This window comes from Aspergillus nomiae, assembly GCF_001204775.2.
Source record: "Aspergillus nomiae NRRL 13137 chromosome Unknown contig00112, whole genome shotgun sequence".
Lineage (NCBI taxonomy): Eukaryota > Fungi > Ascomycota > Eurotiomycetes > Eurotiales > Aspergillaceae > Aspergillus > Aspergillus nomiae.
In genome coordinates, this window is record NW_015378167.1 from 21,754 (window position 1) to 41,208 (window position 19,455).

At 50.4% G+C, this 19,455-nt stretch overlaps 6 protein-coding genes across 6 annotated transcripts; 4 read left to right on the plus strand and 2 right to left on the minus strand.

Annotated features, from left to right (window-relative positions):
• Nucleotides 1-274: 274 nt before the first annotated feature.
• On the plus strand, nucleotides 275-1,769 carry ANOM_005235 (VHS and GAT domain-containing protein; the record flags this gene model as incomplete). Its single annotated transcript, XM_015550492.1, has 5 exons — nucleotides 275-311; nucleotides 364-431; nucleotides 506-538; nucleotides 622-1,002; nucleotides 1,059-1,769. The coding sequence occupies 5 exons, from the start codon at nucleotides 275-277 to the stop codon at nucleotides 1,767-1,769; spliced, it is 1,230 nt and encodes a 409-aa protein (XP_015407449.1).
• A 1,402-nt stretch (nucleotides 1,770-3,171) lies between these two features.
• On the plus strand, nucleotides 3,172-4,026 carry ANOM_005236 (lytic polysaccharide monooxygenase; the record flags this gene model as incomplete). The annotated part of the gene is made up of 1 exon (XM_015550493.1): nucleotides 3,172-4,026. The coding sequence occupies one exon, from the start codon at nucleotides 3,172-3,174 to the stop codon at nucleotides 4,024-4,026; it is 855 nt and encodes a 284-aa protein (XP_015407448.1).
• An 885-nt stretch (nucleotides 4,027-4,911) lies between these two features.
• Nucleotides 4,912-6,348, plus strand: ANOM_005237 (cation diffusion facilitator family transporter; the record flags this gene model as incomplete). The annotated part of the gene is made up of 1 exon (XM_015550494.1): nucleotides 4,912-6,348. One exon carries the CDS (start codon nucleotides 4,912-4,914, stop codon nucleotides 6,346-6,348), a length of 1,437 nt encoding a protein of 478 aa, XP_015407447.1.
• Nucleotides 6,349-6,824: 476 nt separating this feature from the next.
• Nucleotides 6,825-9,678, minus strand: exgO (exo-beta-1,3-glucanase Exg0; the record flags this gene model as incomplete). The annotated part of the gene is made up of 2 exons (XM_015550495.1): nucleotides 6,825-9,388; nucleotides 9,438-9,678. The coding sequence occupies 2 exons, from the start codon at nucleotides 9,676-9,678 to the stop codon at nucleotides 6,825-6,827; spliced, it is 2,805 nt and encodes a 934-aa protein (XP_015407434.1).
• Nucleotides 9,679-12,186: 2,508 nt separating this feature from the next.
• Nucleotides 12,187-13,707, minus strand: ANOM_005239 (aminotransferase-like domain-containing protein; the record flags this gene model as incomplete). The annotated part of the gene is made up of 3 exons (XM_015550496.1): nucleotides 12,187-12,637; nucleotides 12,701-13,086; nucleotides 13,204-13,707. Coding segments are annotated over 3 exons (1,338 nt in total), but the record flags the coding sequence as incomplete, so codon positions are not given.
• A 2,713-nt stretch (nucleotides 13,708-16,420) lies between these two features.
• ANOM_005240 (uncharacterized protein) lies at nucleotides 16,421-19,219 on the plus strand (the record flags this gene model as incomplete). Its single annotated transcript, XM_015550497.1, has 2 exons — nucleotides 16,421-17,008; nucleotides 17,093-19,219. The coding sequence occupies 2 exons, from the start codon at nucleotides 16,421-16,423 to the stop codon at nucleotides 19,217-19,219; spliced, it is 2,715 nt and encodes a 904-aa protein (XP_015407439.1).
• Between the last annotated feature and the right edge of the window lie 236 nt (nucleotides 19,220-19,455).

Sequence of the window (19,455 nt, forward strand, 5' to 3'; positions counted from 1 at the left end):
TCACCGAACACAACCCTTTTCTCTAGGTGACAACCTGAGTTAGGTAGTGACTGGGTTTTTTGCCTTCAGTGGTCTAAAAACCAACACTAAGCCTACACTAGACTAGTAGACCTCCTGTTTTATCTATTGATGCTACCCCATCAAACCCTCGTGCTTCCCTTTGTGTTCTTCCTACTTGCCTTGCTGTGTCGGTGTTTGGCGGCTTTTATTCTGTTTTATTCATCATCTATCGTATCACCATCTCCAGCGCCTTGGTTTGGTTTGGTTCATAATCATGAAGCGCATTCTGACCTCCTTCAGCAAGCGGTCCGGTATGTATCGCAACTCATCCCTCAACGTCCAATCGGTTACTCATTAGAACAGGCCCAACACCGCAAGGTCCGTCGTCATACGCTGAGGATTCTCCCGAGGGTATTATCCTGAGAGAAGTGGTCCGTTTCCGAATTCCGTGTCCCTTTTCGCGTTTCCCGTGGGAAAGTTAGACTAATCTGTGTTGATGTTCTAGACTGCATTTTGCGAGGCACCGCCAAGCGATACCGTACGTCCCCCTCCACGCATCGACTTCGCTTCCAATCCGACCATATTGACTCAAGCAAAAGCTGACGAGAGATATATATACAGCAAGGAAACGAGTTTGTCCACCTGCCCGCTATTGTAGAAAGTGCGGAGTCCAGCCCCAATGCCGCCAGGGAAGCAGCGCATCGCATTCGCAAGTTGTTGTCCGACCCAGCGTCAACTCCGGCCAATGTACAGTACAATGCGATCATGCTGATCCGCATACTCGTCGATAACCCTGGTCATACTTTTACACGGAACATCGATGCCAAATTTGTGGCAACGGTGAAAGACCTCCTGCGCCAGACGAGGGACTCGAATGTGCAAGGTTTCCTCCGACAGACTCTGGATGCTTTGGAGATGCAGCGTGGATGGGATGAGGATCTTGCTCCACTTCTGCAGATGTGGACAAGGGAAAAGACCAAGCTCAAGAGGACTAATAGTGGAGTATGTATCCATACGATGCCTGGTGTGCGATAGCGCTAACGGTTTCTTTCGTTAAGAGTACTTGGAGGTCCCAGGTTTCATCCCAGACTTCACCGCAACCGCAACAGCCTCGTCCCGATTATTTTGGCCCACGCCAGGCCGGAACCTTGCCACCCCCGGATGAACTCGCTGCTCGTGTCACTGAAGCTAAGACATCGGCAAAACTGCTCGTACAGTTCGTTCAGTCGACGCCTCCCGCAGAGATGGCGGAGAACGAGCTTATCAAGGAGTTCTCTGACCGATGTCGGTCGGCATCACACACCATCCAGCACTACATCCACTCGACGAACCCTGCACCCGACGAGGATACTCTCCTGACCTTGATTGAAGCGAATGATGAGCTTTCCATGTCGCTATCTAGGCACCAACGTGCTCTTCTTAACGCGCGTCGAGCCTTAGGACAATCGGGTAGCCAGTCACCCTCGCCGCCGGAGACCACACCATCAGGTGCTTCTAGTGCTATCCCCCCACCGGTGCCTCCACGAGATACGCAAAACCCCTTTATACCACCAACAATGCCCTTGGCGACATCAAGCCCCAGCGGGATTCCACCCCCGACGAATAACGGCACGGGACGGTCGGAGTATCGGTCGGAGGACTTTCAGGTGCACAACCCATTTGCCGATAACTTCAGCACCACTGCTACCGGCCCATCAGAAGGACGGAGAGAGGGGGCAGCGAACGACTCGTGGTACGATCCGTATCCACAACCTATACAGCGCGCGTGATGCCTGGTGGAGTGTTGGGCGCCTTCTCCCTTTATTCTGGTTTCCTGTTTGCCAGCCCCCTTGTGTCTCTGTACCGCACGATTGAACGCCTTCCCTAATGCTTTAATGTAGTTCTATCTGTTCTTTGGCTGATGTGATACCTCTTTTCGCGGAGCAATATTACTTGTATACGTTGTTGGTTTGGTTGCATCTGCAAAGATAAGTGACGCCTGGTCTGCGTCACATCATATGCACAAGCTTAGATGAGACAATGTACCTATCTTCCCTGTGACAGGAAATTTCGTTCAGGCTTTGCTCAAAATTATAATTAAACAGAAAGCTATCAGACTTGTTCCCAGCGATTGACAGAGAGGCATATGGCAGCTACAGCATGGCATGCTAACGCTCACGAACTGTTCATTATTAACAAAATTCTTGTCTGCCGAGGACTCGCCGATGCTTGTTTTACCTACACTGGTTCTTAGAGCCATGTACCGCACAGATCACTTAATGAACACCCGGCGCTTACCCAAAAAGCACGCGGCGAGTCAGCTCCGACTAAAAGAGTGGGCTCATTTACCCCTACTGATAAGTACGAGGCTTCTGCCTTCTTTCAGGTACGAACTCCGAAGACCCTTGGCCTTGTTTATGATTACGGAGACTCAAGGACTGACTCGTGAAGTGGGGCGCAGGAGGCGAATCTATATGAGGATGCTAATGCTGGACCATTGCGATAAGTCTTCCTCCCAGGATCCGGATCTGATCAATCAGGAGCTATCCCCAAAGCACCGTGGGATTCTAATCGTCGGAGAAAAGTCGTGGCTACATGTGATGGAGCCGCCGGGCTAATGAAGCTGAAACCCTAACCCAGCTGCCAAGCATCAGAAGCTGGTCTAAGCATATCCACCGGCCACCGTTATGTTTTAGAGTAATTAAGGTGAAACTACTGGGCGCTTTGTATCTTGTCACTTTTAATGAGCCCACCGAAATCAAGTTCCACTAACTATTGATTTCTGGCCAAGCCCTTGCGACAATGGTCTGGTTCAACGCCATTCTCCGGTGGAGAGTCTCGGGGTAATTGATTCTAAGGGCTTCGGGAGATAACCGTCTCCTTGAGAAGCGTCCAGAGTGGTTTCACGGTGGACTTCCGATGGAGCTTTCCTGCCGGTCATGTTAGTTGAGCCGACCGTATATATAGATGACCGAGAACGCTCGTCTCGTCCTGTCTCTCGTTCTCTAAACACGCAGGCTCATTCTGTTCTTCTTTCTTTTCACATTCTCTTATACTACCCGGTCCGTGACCGTCACATTCTTTCTCGCTCTACATTCATTTGATTAGGTATACTGGTCTATACCGATCCATTCTCTGAGAAGCTTCTTTCTTCGATCTTACTGAAATCTCAACCATTTACACACCTTCAAAATGAAGCAGACTGGTACCGTCCTTGCCCTTGCCGGCCTTGTCTCCATGGCCCACGGCCACGGCTTCGTTACCTCTCCCAAGCCCCGTATGCCTGGTTCCGCTTTCTCGGAGGCTTGTGGTCAGCAAATGTACAACAACCAGGAGGCCGACAACTACGGCAACATCCAGGGTGAACTGCAGGTTGCCAACGGCCAGAGCGACTACGATGCCGCTAAGTGTAACGCCTGGCTCTGCAAGGGTTACAAGTTCGACGACAACAAGGACAACGTCTTCCAGTACACCCCTGGCCAGAATCTCGACTTCACGGTCGACATTCGTGCTCCTCACACCGGTGTTGCCAACGTCTCCGTCGTCGATACCGCCTCCAACGCCGTCATCGGCGAGGCCCTCAAGTCCTGGGATGTCTATGCCTCGACCGAGACTGGTGTCAAGGAGACCGACAAGAAGTTTAGCGTCACTCTCCCCAGCGACCTCGGCAACAAGTGCTCCGAGGCTGGTGCCTGTGTTCTCCAGTGGTACTGGTTCGCCGAGTCCATCGATCAGACCTATGAGTCCTGCATTGACTTCACCATGAGCGGCTCGGGCTCGGGCTCCTCCTCTGCTGCCTCTTCCGCCGCCTCCACCGCTGCTGCTACTGCCTCCTCTACTGCCACCGGTGTCGCTGTCACTGCTACCCCCACCACTGGCAACAACGTCGCTGCCCCCAGCGGCTTTGCCACCAGCGCTAAGCCTTCCGCCACCTCTGCCCCTAGCTCTGCTGCTTCGACCGTCACTATCCCCACCGACGGCACCGCAGAGGAGAAGCTCAACTGGGTCGCCAGTCTTCTGCAGACCCTCGTCAAGTACACTGCTTAAAAAAAGTGATGTGATTTACCAAGCTGTTAGGTGTGAATAGATTTAGTTATATAGATTTTTTCTAGCAAGTGAATAGAATTTGCCTGCATTATACATTTGAACACTGGAACCCAGTTTAGGGAGAGAATCCTTGCTTGGAATTGGGTATATCACATTTCATATTCACTCTAGAGGCATGGCAGTGCAGCGACGATTCGAGACTTGGTGAAATTAGCATGCATGGACAACCACGTAGTGGTTCATAGATTTCCATGAAACAAACGATGAAACGTAAATCTCCTCCTGTTCCATCAGGATAGCAAGTGTAGATCTCAGAGATCCACCATGGCGAGTATCTTGGTTATTGGGCCAAAGTCCCAACTTAGCTACCCCTGCAATTTTGAATCAGCGCCAGTTGGAATCAACGGATTTGTCGACCCGAATCGACAAAATTCAGATAGATTGCACCTCGCAGAAGCTTGTTTCGAGAGCATTGGCTTATATTCGAAATTTTCTTCCGGTGAGAATTCTTTTGGTCCGGCTGAGACTTGGATATTTTGGGAAGGTTTTTTCGGCAGCTTCCGACCAAGAAATGTTCCAAGGTTGACCACAGTATGGAATTTAGCAGGGTGGAATCCACCGATTTTATAACAAATTTGATGGTATACTATACATTTTGTATCAGGTGTACATGTTCTGGGGATTTGGCTCTTTTTAAGGTGTCTTGGGTTACATTCAGACTAGATAGAATTTTTACTTAAGAATCTTAAATGAACGATTGGTTTGTTATCCGAGAGATAAGCAGCTCCGGCCCGCAGCTCAGCCACAGTACCTTTTTCTTGTCTAGACCTTCTCCCTTTCCTTCTTTCGTTCTCCTCCTCATCTCCAGCTATATCAATTAGTACAATGGAAGAGTCCCACCTCCGCCAGAGCATGTCTCATCATCCGTCCCCGTTCAACTCTCCCCAGCCTCCTCACTCGCATATTCCATCCACTCTTTCCTACAATGAAGCAACCACCACCGCTCTAGAGCCGCAAGCGTCCCAGCACCGTACCGGCAACACCAGTGATGAAGAGGGTCAACCGCCGCCACGATACACGCGCGAGAATGATCCCTTCCAGCTCGCATCGAAGATCAAGACCGATGAAGAAATCCGACAACTCCATCCCCAAGCCAACACGGCCCGTAAACGCGACAGCTGCAGCCCGGGAGGACTCCTCCACGCAACAAAGAACCCCAAGGAGGCACTGAGCACAGCCATCTCGTCCAGACAGCTACAAGGCTTCTACCACTCGCAAAATGAGAACATCGAGCGCATGCTGAAACCCGTCGAAGAGCACGTCCGCGACGCCCGCGAAATCAGCATCAACAACCAACTCAAATACAAAATCGCCGTCTACGGCAGCTTCGCCGCGAACATCATCCTCTCCGTCCTCCAACTCTACGGTGCCATCGCGTCGGGGTCTCTCTCCCTCTTCACCACCATGGCCGACGCCGTCTTCGACCCCATGTCCAATCTCACCCTGCTCCTCTGTAACAAGGCCGTCAACCGCGTCGACCCCCGCAAGTTCCCCGCCGGCAAAGCCCGCATCGAAACAGCCGGCAACATCTGCTTCTGCTTCCTCATGACGGCCGTCTCATTCATCATTATTGCCTTCTCCATCCGTGAACTAGTCCAGGGGTCTGAGGCGGAAACTGGCGATTTCCATCTGCCCTCCGTCATCGCCGTTATCGTCGCCTTCTGCACCAAGTTCGCCCTCTTTGTCTACTGCTTCGCGCTGCGCCACCAGGTCTCCCAGATCCGCATCCTCTGGGAAGATCACCGCAACGACCTTTTCATTAACGGGTTCGGTATACTGACCTCGGTCGGTGGAAGTAAGCTGCGCTGGTGGATTGATCCCATGGGCGCTATTATACTCTCCGTCTTGGTCAGCTGTCTGTGGCTTTATACTGCCTATCACGAGTTTCAGCTTTTGATTGGTGTCACTGCTGATACTAAAATGCAGCAGCTGATTACATATATCTGTACGTCTTATCCCCTTTTCCATTTTGCCTTGTCAGAGTCGAATGCGCAAATGCTAATAGTGATTTTCCAATCAGCAATGACCCACTCCCCCTTAATCACTGCCATTGATACCGTCCGCGCTTACACCTCCGGACCCCGTCTGCTTGTTGAAGTCGACATTGTCATGGACCCCAATGCTTCCCTCCGCGCGACTCATGACGTCGCCGAGGAACTGCAGATGAAGCTGGAGTCCCTGCCTGATGTGGAGAGGGCGTATGTGCATGTCGATTATGAGACGACGCATAAGCCGGAGCATTTTCTGAAGAAGGAATTGTAGGGTCATTCTCTTACTGTTTGCAGTGGGGGTTTATTGTCGTTTAGTTTATATACCATGTAATGCGGTACTGTGTATTAGATGCGTGTGCACACATGCATGAGATTAATTGGTGGATGCAGTGATTTACTTTACGAGAAGAGTTACTTTATTATCATGATGTAATTAATGTGGTATCCTACCGGGACATATTTCGGATTAATATCGAACCAAAAGTCTAATTGACGATTGAACAAAAAAGTGGTATCCACAGAAAGAACAAAAAGCAGTGCGTCCCGTGCGAGCCGATCCTTCTATCGCGTCGTGACTCGTACAACCAGGTGTCCATACCAACAGGTAAACCAAGTCCATTACAGTGTACCACACATCCCCGGGCTCGAATATTTACACCCACTCGATAGAAAGCAAAGGTCTAGTCATTATGCAAGAGGGACACAACAGAAAGGCAAATGATCTAACACCAGACAGAAAGAGAAGAATTACGATTGTTCGAACAGCGCAATAGTCGAGCAGAAGTTGCTCCTGTTCTCATCCTGGGGAACCAGACTGGCGCCGCTGTTCGACGTGATCATGTTCGTGCTAGCCTTGGTACTCAGTCCATAGATGTGGACGTCAGAGCAGTCGACCTCGACCATGTTCTCTTGGCAGGACTCCGTCGCCAGACAGGTCTGGCCGTAGTTCTCGAAGAAACTGTACAGCCCGGCACCGTACACGTACATGTCGGAGGTGTTCTGGACGCGCAGACCCCATGCCTTGCGGCAGCCGTCGGTCTTGCAGTAGGAGAAGTCGGGGTCGTTCCACTTCGTCTGCGGGGTGAAGGGGGTCAGGGCGTTGGGGTTAGCCTGGTAGTAAGGGGTTTCGGTCTGGATGAGGCCCATGAAGACGTTCTTGGCGTTGGTGACCTGGTAGTTGTACAGCTGGTTGTGCTCGGAGGCGGTACCGTACAGCCAGACGGGGCCTTGGGATTCGATGTAGACGCCGCGGCCGTTGTAGACGTTGATCTGGTTGTGGTCGGGGAGGTCGAGCTCATGGTCGGCGACCCAGAACCAGGAGTTTTCGATATAAGCGCTGGCCTTCTCGGTGATGTGCATGAGCATGAATGCGGCGATGCACTCTTCGTTGGGCGTGGTGGTTTGCTTCGGCGTCTTGGCGCACTTGTCGCTCTGCAGCTCGGTGCCTGCTGATCCGCCGATACGGAAATGCGTGTCCCACATGCCGGCGGAACCCTGGGAGGCCTCGGCGACGTTCCACTGCATGAGGATTGCGCCGGGCGCCGGACCCTTGGTCTGCAGGGCGATGTCGGTGATTTCGACGGAGCCGGTCTCGCCTACTTCTCCGACCTGCAGCATGGGGATAGGGTTCTGTTCATCGGCGAACTTCTGACCCTGGGCCATCAGCACGGGCCATACTTCACCGGTGATCTTGATGTTCTTGGGCACCTTGATGGTGTCGGTGATGATGTAGGCTCCGTGGTCGAAATACACGATCTGGTCCTCTGTGGCGCTGTTCAGGATCTTCTGGATAGCGGCGGTGTCGTCGGTCGAGCCGTCTCCCTTGGCGCCCGCAGACTTGACGCTGATGAACGAAGAGGCAGCGTAGCTCGTGTACAGAGGCTTGGAGCGCTCGTACACCTTTCCACCAGCGAGCAGGGAGTCGGGCTTAGCATGAGTTGGGAGGGCAGTTTGGAGACGAGTCTTTGTGACCGTTTTGACGGAGCAGACGTTTGTGCCATGGACGGCCGAAGACGATCCCTGGACAGTTTGGGACGGCTTGGGTGGAATGACGGACCCGGTCACAGTGGACTTGGATGGAGCCTCTGGCTGTGAAGGTGCAGGCGCGGACGGCTTGGGAGTTGGCTGAACAGCAGTAGATGGTTCAGCCGCTGGAGTTGAGGCAGCACCAGTGGGCTCCGGAACCTCAGGGGTAGGTGCTTCAGTGGGCTGGGTGGCAGATGATTCAGAGCCTAACAAACTGCCCACAATTGGAAGACTCGGTAGAATCCCAGCAGTACGACTCTCTCCCGATGCCGAAGGAACGGCCGTCAGTGAATGCGAGGACTCTGTATAATCAGGAGTGCAGACCTCGACGGTCTCCGTCACAGTTTCAGTAATCACTCTCACGGAAGCCTCACGCTTCTGCTTCGTGCTGCCAGGGATGTAACCATTGCCCTGGACCCAGTTTGAGACAACGGAGCCGCCAGCCAGAATAGTGTTACCGGTAATACCCGCAACCGCAACCTTGGAACCACTGAAGTCAACGTTGTCAAGAATCAGGGCACCTCCGCCAATGGGAATGCTCTTCTCGGTCCAAGCAGTAACGACACCGGTGGGTGTGTTGGTAAGTTGACTATCAAGAATCAAGACAGAGCCCACAGTCTGGTTCTGCGGAGCGTTGGACATGTTCAGACCGACTTGGCAATTGTTGATGGCAACTGACTTGAAGGTCCAAGCCCAGTTCCAGTTCATGAAGATGGCTGTGTTGCAGTCGTTGAAGGTCAAATTGCGGGTAGTGAATTGCTGGTTTCCTACGAACATGCCATAGTTACCACCGTTGAAAGTCAAGTCTGACATGAAACCACCAGATCCGTTGTCCATGAAGATGCCCTGTTGCTTGTTTGCATCGCCGCCACCCTTCACCATCTCAAACCTGATGTTCTGCAAACTGGTCGCCTGGCCCACCTGCCAGTGAATACCAGCACCAGATCCCTGAGGCATGGCAGTCAAATCGATGACAAGGTTACGAACGGCACGGAAGAAGTTGTTCTGGTTGGTGTACCAGTTGCTGCCGTCATCATTATAAGGATCGGCATCAATCACAGCCATGCCGGCAAAGTTCGCAGCCGCCTTGATCACAGGCAGGTTAATGGCATCGCCAACGATTTGAGTATAGTAATACTGAATGATTGGCTTGGAGACGACATAAGTACCAGGAGGGAAGTACACGAGGGCAGGAGTGACGGTGGATGAATCACAACCCTTACCGCATCTGTTCCCAGATGCAATAGCCTGGTTTATAGCAACCGTGTCATCGGTCGACCCATCACCTGCTTGCAGTTAGCATATGTCCTCTTTGTCCCCGATGGCAACACATACCCTTAGCACCAAAGTCTTTTACGTTACGATATACCTGATAGTCTGTGCCATTGCCAAAAGCAACAGCACCCTGTCGCTTGATAGTTCCAACCCAATAGTCTGATCCCGCCCTGGCAGCCAAATTCGTCGTGATTCCCGTCTCTTGACCCAATGGTACGGCATCGACGAGGCCCGCGGGCAACCCTAGAAGTAGCAGCACATGTGCTAGGAACAGCATGATAGTTGTGTGTAGAGACGCCATCTTCGAGACGGCTAGGAGATCGCTGAACCGGCAGAGATCTCACTGAAAGAGCGGAACAGGCGCAATATCAAGTCAACCTCCAGTATCCGGTACGCTAGCTATGCTGATCGGCTGATCAACAACCACTGTTTGATATCAAGGAGTGTGATGAAGCTTCGTCACGCGACACTGTCAGAAGATGTATATGGTCAAATGAGTGAGAATCTCTTGGAGGACGTCGACGAACAAAAAGGATCCCCGATAGCAGGAAGCTCGTCTGCCGGAGTCTATCAATGAATCGTCGACAAAGTAATGAACAAACAAAAGAACAATAAGGCTAGGCAAAACACCGGATAAAGACGCTCCCGGAGGTCAAAGGAAAGTGAGTGAATGAAGAAATGAATGAATGGCCTTGATAGCGATGGACCAGGGCTAATACTTATTGTGCCTGGTCAGGCCTCAAATCACAGTGAATGGATACGGTAAATACGGCAGCCGACCACCACTGCGTCAGGTATTGTTGTGAAATAACCTTTTCGGGTTTGATGATCGGTAATCTTCAGCCAATTGCCAGTCCACTCTGGCTGCAGATCCACCCCTGGTGACCAATGACCACGACCTATAACCACACACCAACCGAGGCTTGAAACACTTGGGTCAGGGGATGAAACGACTGATCGTGCCCTACTTGCCGTTAACCATGCATGATTCGACTACAAATTCCCTGAGGCACGCGGACGATAGATTAAAAGGAACGCATGGGAACCATACCAAGTGGGAACTAGCCAGAAACCTTGAGGGAAAGATGGTGTGAAAATAGAAAATGCCACAAGGTTAGCTTCCGTATGGATGCCAGCGAAGGATATAACGCTTGAAGGAATGACTCCGTCTATTGGTGCACGGAATACACACTGACCTAAAGACAAGCCAGAACAAAGGAAGGACAGAAAGGCAGCATGCAGGAGGGAAAGAGAGAGCGCCTTGAACACCCAATCTGGAGATCTAACAGGCTATATATCACTATGGTGCGGAGCCAAGGCCTTGATCAACATTTCGTCGTGGCCAGATTCCTGTCGAACGGGTCCAAACTATGTGCGCGGGCTTTGTTTTCCCTTTTTCTTTTTTCCGGTGGCCAATACCTTGTTTTGCTTTTTTCTTGTGCTGTACTTCAGCCCTTCCAAGAGATTAACAAGAGCTTGAGAATGATCAAAATACGTATGTCCCTTATTTGCCATCCAAACAACGGACCGCGTGGGAGTGTTTGCCTCTGGAATCCTCTATGGAGCTGTTTGGAAGGGGATTCGCAACGACTGGTATGGATCAGAGGCCGTGCGTCTCCACTAACTACTCGATCGGTTAGAGGAAGTGTGCAGACTGCTGCGATAGTACGCAGGAGCTCAACCCTCAGCCCTGTGCCAAGTGTAGTTGGTACCCAGCATGTATACGCATACATTCTTCAGGCCATGGATGTCAACAAAGCGCCACACCAGGGTACACATAACTGGGCTTGTCACCACGAGAGACTGTGCATTATCTAGACGTATAACTACCATCTACTCGCCGGAGATAGCACCATTTGTTTCCAATGGAGATTTTGGCCCCTGTTGTTTTATCTGCGCGAAATAGGCACCGATGCGCCAACAGGAGCAGTAGCCTCGACGCGTGTGGGACAAATACATGACCCACTCGGTTATCCAGGGGGTTGTTGTGATGCGGTGCCGTCAGTAGCTCGACTATTTATATACTAGTTTGCAAGAGCCAAGCTTTAATGGGCTCCCGCGATGCCGCGATTCCACCACAGGATCTATCTACCCGCGGAGCTTTCACCAATCAGTCCCACCGAAAGCAAGACGAGCGCAAGATTCAAGTTATTGAACTTTATTCCTTAGTAAAATCAACACGTAATTTCCCGCTAAAAGCGACATGGAGTGCCCCTGCCCAGTGTTTTGTCCAAGACATTAAATATGGAAAGGGCCCAAAACACATGATGAGACTTCCAAGAAAATTGTTGGCGTCAAGAATGCGCGGTAGAAACCCTGAATGCGGGACGAGGAATGCATGTCGCTCCCCTTGAATACATCTTCTCGTTTGAACTGTTTGATTCAGTAATCCGGTTTACGGCGTGTTTACTTCGACTCTACTTGCCTCTACAGATGTCTACCTATAATATACAGGTCATATCGTAAAAACAGCTGCACCTGCACCGGTCATCCGCGCCTCTGCATCCTCCACCTCGCTTAATTTGCTGCACCCCGCAGAGTCACCCCGGAGCCATCGATTGTATCACAATTCAAGAGTCATTTGACGCCTGGCGCCTAGCGACACCCCAGGCAATCTATCCTCACTTGCTAATTGGCACAACCCCCTTCTTGGCACCAATGACCGCTACGCAACCACATCGAATACCCAAAAGATGTCTGCCCAAGGGCCGGAGCGGATCGAGCCGCCGCTCACCCTTGGTTGTTGCGACCCTGAAATCTCTAGACATCTGTCCCCTCGCGTGATCTGATGATCAAGGTGATCAAGAGCTTATTTAAGTGCGGAGCGTATAGCGCATGCAAGTCGACGCACCCCTTCCGCTAACTTCTCCTCATGATCCCAGGCGAAACAGAGGCGTATGCCTCTGTCAAAACTGTTTCTGGTAGTGTCGGGGTCGCCCTGAACACGGAATCGATTACCAGCAATAACATTCACCTTATACTCTTGAAGCGCTACGGTCGCAATATCATCCGCCTGTAGTGGTGGGGGCAGTTGGATCCAAACAAAGTACCCTCCAACAACCTCTGGCGACGTGGATGGAAGCGTAACACCAAGGGGGATAAGGTGCTCACGGATGGCAGACATCAGGCGATAGTAGCGCTCTGCATATTTTGGTCGCAAGACTTGATCGACATAGGTTTGGATGAACCCCGTGGGGAACAGCTGTGCAATGATGGCAGCCGAGAACTGGGATGGCGCGCCTCCTGATCGTGAGGAGCCTCTGTTGTCCATCAACAGTTAGATTAATGGTGTCACTCACTCTAAAGGGAAGTTCAACACATACGTTTGCGACAGACCATAGGCCAATTTTTCGGTGCCCTCTGCCCATCCAGTTCTTGCGCCAGGTCCGATTAGCTTGCTAAAGCTTCCATTACTTATCACGTTGCCCCACTCATCCTTAGGGCCACCATCAAGGTAACGATCCACGTCTACTACACGGGGGATCTGAGCCTTGTCAGGCTGTGCTAGCGGTTTTTCTGGATCAGGTGACCATTGTAGAAAATCATAAACGTCATCTGTCACAATCAGAGCATCAAATTCTCTCGCGAGACGGACCAAGCCCTCCCGATCCGACAAAGACATTGTCAGGGTTGTCGGGTTGGAAAATGTTGGCGTGGCATAGATAAGATGTTTATAAACTTTGGCCCATGGTCTCGGTAGTTTATATTTCTTTAAGGTGTTAGTTAGCCTCATTGCTCTAGAGACATACGAATATATTGTTCATCAATGTGAGAAATCAGATATGACTGTAGGCATACACCCTGACTCTCGAGAAGACTATCATACCGGTTCAAGACGCCGCTCAGCTCGAGCCTTCTCCTCGGCCTTAACCAATTCTTGACGGAGAAATGCAAGATCCAGACCTAATTCATCATGGGGTACCGCCCTCAAGCGGCCAGCAAACCCAGCATCGTCCATTATCCGACATGCTAAGAAATAGGTGGGGGCCACCATCCAGACATTTCTTGTATATGAGGGATCCGTGAAGACTTGCAAGATACAAGCCAGGTTTTGACTGGCACCGCCCGTTATACAGATGCGCTCGGCAGAGACAGGATGGCGGGGTTGGTAGAAACCCGTCAACCATTGGGCAAGGTGTTCTCGCAACGGTTGGTAACCCTCATCGGGTCCATACATTAAAGCCGGAACTCGGATGGTTGGTGAAGCCAGGACTGTGGCGGAGGCCTCAGCTAAGGCGTCTGTGGGCAGCAAGGCGGGGTTCGGCCAGCCACGAAACAGGTTGACCTCATCTGGAGAATCCATCAGGTAAGGATATCTGATGCACAGTACCTAGTGAATGTGGGTAATAAGGTAGCAACGTGATCTTCCGGTAGCCTATCAATGACAACCGTGCATGACCCGGTGGTACTCGTTTGTTTGCAGCCTTGGTACTCCGTATGGTGAATGGGATTCCCTAGTTCTGCATACAATTATATATCACGGGCAACCACGTCAGCGACACTGCCCTATTCTGTTCGTTAGAGTTGAAGATTGCGGCTCGTGCATTCGCTCCTTGCTTTTTTAGTAATATTCGGCTTACTCCGACGATGCAACAGTAAAGGTTGACCTAAATACCGGAACATCCAGTATCGATAGATGTGAGGATGGGCAAAATTGCGACGTGACGTTATACGAACGCCAAGACATAGGTAGCGGATGAGAGCAGAAGGCGGTGATGTAAATCCTCAGTCCCCTCCAAAAAATTTATTGGTCATAACCAAGACCAGATGGCTCATTGTACTGGTATTTACCAAGAGTATAATTTGACATACGACGTATGAAGGTAGATTGCAAGAAAAGACTTGTCATTTACATTCCGACTTTACGGAGTAGTTGGAACGTATGTGCCCTGGAAAGCAAAGGCTCTGAAAGTGACACGTCAAGCCTTGTTTCTCCAATCGGTTACTCATGTACGGATTGATGTTCAATTAATATGGCCCATGGAAGGAGGAAGTACCTACGTAGTAGTCATACGTATGTAACTATAGTACGCGGTACCATAGGCCCACTGCTATTCTTAGCGTGCACCTCATCCAGTTCTTTTCCCACAACGGTTTTCTATCCGGGTATTACCAGGTAACTTATCTACCTTACCCCCAGCATTGAGGTAGTCAAGACTCACGAGCAGGTTTAAAGTATTGGCTTTTCTGGATACTTTCATTGGATTAACACATAATCAATCAGTCGCGTAAACGAAGGTGGAAAGGGAGTCAGCGGCTGTGGGTTAGAATTCTGTCCGAAATGCAGCCTGGGAGTAGGATCTTGACTTTGGAGGGGCGAAAAAAAAGCAAGGAAAAAAGTTATGCTCACAACGGAGTACCCCTGGATCGCAAAGTATATCCACCTGTCAGCGTCAGCAGTCATGACTGTACAGGAATCTATATTGACATGATAATATAATTAGTGCTGGTAAGTAGTAGAAGAATGTACACAACGGGATGGTTATAAGAAGAAAAATAAGAAATGCGTTATATATCTTGAAGCTATTTTATTCCCGAAACAACAATGTCCAGGCCAGGAACCATTTGGAAATATTTATCTTTGTCACTATTGAATGATCCATAGGCAACAGACCCGGGGTTCTGGATCTCGATGGAAGACTCCGAAGAGCTCCGGATGACCGGGAGTGTTGACAGGGGGTATGTTACCAACTAGTCCGCTTAGAGGAGTACTATTAGTGCACCTGGCAGGCTCAGTTCGGCTACGATTCTTGAGGCTGTATAAAAAGTGATGCCTGGTAATATTGGCATGGTATGGAGAAAAATTAGAAAAAGGAAAGAATAAGAGAGTTCACCACCCTGGTTTGAAAATAAAAAAAAAAAAAAAGAAACAAGATGACACAGAAAGGAAAAACGGCTTTTACGAACGGTAGGTTCTCATCCTCAAAGAATCCACAGTAGTAATAAATCTGCCTTGGGAGACATTATCTAAACTGATCAAACCAACAGAGGATGATGCCATCCTTGAGCCTCCTGAACCAGAAAAAGAGCACAGCCTCTCCCGACTTTCCCCCCAGCCCACTTCCTTCAACAGGTTTGGTGTCTCTGGATGGCGGACAAGAGTGATACAGGTCTTTTACTCCGTAGTACTCCGTCCTTCGTAAGAAAAAAGCTCTAGAAAGGTAGTAGAAAAGTGAAAAAGCAAAAAAAAGAAAAAAAAAAAAAGGACCCGCTTATTAAAATTTACCACAGTGTTGAACAAACAGTTCAAATACTCTGATAATAATAGAAACTGTAACAGTGAATACTCATGATGATGCACATAGAGAATATGTATATAACAAGAAGAGTCAAAGGGGCACTGAGAATGTTCTGGGGTATCTAAGGGAAATTCCAAACAAGTTGAAAAAAGAAAAGACTCTTTTCTTTTTGTACATGTGTTTAATTCTTTACACCTTAATACCTCACTTTCCATGGTTCTCATTCGATCTTGAAGTGTTTTTTCTTGCCCTTTCGAACCATCGATTAATTTTTCCTTTTTTCTGCCCATACCGTGGCTCCACCCATGGTAAAAAATACACCTAAAATCCGTATCCCAAACCCATTTCATAACAAAATCACATAATAATAAATAAACCACCATTGTTTCTCCAGAGGAAGTTTTTGGATCGTTTTGCTCTGTCAAGTCTCAGGGTGCCCCCCCCGATCCCCTTCTGTCAGCCATATTCCGCACCCCTTCCCAACCCTTGTCATCATAACTTTTCTCTCATCATTCTTTGGATCCCTCCTGCCGATCCATTCCCTTCGCTATCCTCCCAACAGGGAACATTTACCACCTGACTGAGTCCCCGCTGGAATTCTTTGCCTTAACACGACCTAGAGGATTTTTCGCATGATTGGTTTTCAGCAGCATTCCTTTGTACCTCACTGTTTCGTGACCGTGTTGCGCACCTTTTCCTTGACTGCGTGCGCCCGCCACCGGGTTTCGAGTTAAGCTGTCGAATTGTCCTTTGGTCACCGTCGCGCTTTCTTTCCTCTGTTCCCACCCAACAGCAGCCGTGAAGATGCTGTCAGCTCCGGTAAAGTCGGCGAAGCGTATATCGTCGCTTTTTTCCTTGGGGTCCAGCAAAGAGGCATCGATTCCCTCGTCGCCTGGGTCTCCCGGAGCCCCGAAGGCTTCTCCCGATCAACAGATTCAAGATGGACGTTATCGAAGCAGTTCGCGATCGGCTCGTTTAGCATCTAATCCAATTAGTGTCGACTATTCGGAATCCCGAACGCCTATATCGCCAGTGCCGAATGATAATTTCGACTTGGATGCCCCTCTTCCGCCCCCGCCCTCACTTCTCGCTGTAAACCAGGATCTAGCCGGAAGTGCGCCCGGCTCGCCAGACTTGAGACCCCAAAGCAGAGGCCGCATAATGAGTGGAAGCAGGCCTTCTAGCTCCGCGGGCCTCTTTGTGCCGGGAACTGGCCCTGATTCACGTCCCGGAACTCCTTCGAAGAGAAGGAGCTGGATTCCTGGACGGGTCCGGGCAAGTTCAGTAGACACTAGAACGGCACCCACTAGTCCTTCATTACCCAGCGCTTGGATTGCTGGGTTAGATCAAAAAATCCTATATGACCTGGAGCCTCTATCCAGAGGGGAACAGGTACGTAACAAGTTGTGGAATTTTCTATCCTATATGTCAACAAAATTGGGGAGTTTAAGACTCGCTAACCCCGGATCTCAATAGATCCCTGAATTGTGGAATGAAAATGGGGACACCTTCGTCTATCTTTTCCCTCAGAATACAGGCAGACCCGCTTCCTTCAGAGTCGATTCGACCGTCTTTGCCGAGTCGCCATCCCTGAATTTCCTAGCTCGGGGGACTGACCCCCGGACCCCAGGATCCATCGAACAGCAAACTCGCAATTTATCACTGGCATCCCCTGTCACGGGTCCTGCGTCACCGCCCCTGACTCCTCAGGACCGATTGCCGGACAATGACAATGACAGTACCGGTAGTAGGAGGATGGTCTTCGTGGAAGATGACGGACAGGACGAGTTACAGGAACTTCATCTCTATCTGCCCATCCCCCTGAATAGTGATGTTTCCAGCCCTCATAGCCGCATCTCACAAGAGGACACGGAATCTCTGCTATTATTCCGTAACCTCTTTGCTTTTCTATTAGGACAGTCGCTAATTGCAACGCCTCGCTCCCCTTCCCTTTTCGCCATCTTCATGGACGTCGCCACACTGCTCTCTCGGTTCGAATTTACTAACTTCGATGGATCCAACTTCGGCGAAACTGCAACCACGAGCTTTGGCAATTACTGTGACGAGTTACACCTGGCAGATGTTCGCAAAAGCCGGGAGAAGACGATTGAAGCGATTGTTCTGGGAGAGCGTCTGCGTTTCTTCCCGCTGTATCTTGAAGGCTTCGTACATGGTGTGGGTAAACTGGATGAACTGAAACAGCTGAGGAGTCCCAAGTTCGGTCTCATCAGTGCTGCAACTCAGAAGCGCCTGGAACGAGGCTTCATTGACCTGGATACACGTCTTCGAGTTCTATACGGCAAGCTCAATGACTTCGATTTCCCTTCTGCATTTGCCGGTGCTGCCAATTCGACCACGTCTGCCGAAAGCAAGGTGATCCGTTTTAAAGCGTGGAAGGCTGCGTTTATGGATATGCGACGTCATACCATCCAGTATTACCGACAGAGATATGGCTCCTGGCCTCCTAAGGCACGGTCCAAGAAGAACCAGTTTGAAGAGAACGGTCTCAATCGCCGAGTCTTGATGGAGCTTTATAATGACTTCGCCAACCTCTACGATATGCTGGTCGATCGGTCTTCCCTCACTACCCGAACTGTAGATATGGGTGCCGACGAGGTAGCAGAAGCCGATGACCTCAACACAATGACAAACAGGGCACTCCGGCAGGTCTTGAGCGAGTATGATAGAAGCACACCGCCCGTCCAGCCTCCCATTCCTTTCGATATTCCGCAGTTCCCGTCGCTGCAACCGCTCCAGCGCAAGCCTATGGATGCCAAGAAGGAAGCCAAAAAGAACGCAAAGAAGCTTAAGGACGCCGACATCAATGCTGTCCTGATGGGATCATACACCCGTGAGAGCCTCAAGCCGACGCCATTCATCGAGTCATTTATGCAATTCGAGCGTCGGTGTGGCCATGGGAAGACCATCAACGACCTTATAGATCTTCGATGTGGTCAATGGATTTTCCTGTACTGTGTCATCCAGTCCCTTCCCCTGCTTGTGGTGGATGTACAGGATGTCAAGTACACGGATGGAGTCGAGTACTTCTGCTGTATCGCCCCTAGGGGTGGTGCCCCTTGGATTCAGAATGATGGTAAAGTGGCACGGAGTTGGTTTGGCGTGGCAGGCGGGGCCGGTGTCGTCAGTCTGCCGTCTGATGTAGTCATCAATGGCGTGGAGGGCATCTATCGGCGGAGTCACTGCTGGCAGGTTGCCGAGCAATGGGCGGAGAAGGATGCCATTTTGGCGCCCCCAACAGTTGAGGATCCATATGATAACGAGTCGTCGTTGTCTTCGCCCTACCAGGCCCAGCAATCGTCTGCAGGTTCGTCAGCGGAACATCAACAGCAACAACCCACTCCCCTCCTGGCACCAGGAGGTAATGGCCTCACGCCTCCCCCAGTCATTCCCCGGACAAACTCCCCAGCCTTGAGAAGCCGAGCGGAACATCGACACTCCATCTACCCAGGTCTCGAAGCACTTCCGCTACCCGCTGGTGTTGCCCCGATTGACCCACCTTCCAGGCCCATGAGCAGGTTCAATCCCAACATGAGTTTCGATGACATTTTGAAACAGGTTCCAAATCAGAAAGGGAAAAAATAAAGACTGAACTAGCGTGCACAACGTCTGGTTGAAACGCTTTTCCTTTTCTTCCTCTCCCTCCCCTTTTCTCCCTTTTTCTCTTACTTCAAATCTCTTTTTTTCTTCTTCTCACATCAAGGCCACGGATCTTTCTTTTTCATCTTGCATTATTAATTGCATGCCTTTTCAGCTTTCGTGTCTTCTCCTCGTCGCCATTGACTCTTAATACTTCATCCTCTTCCTCCTCTTGTTCGTAT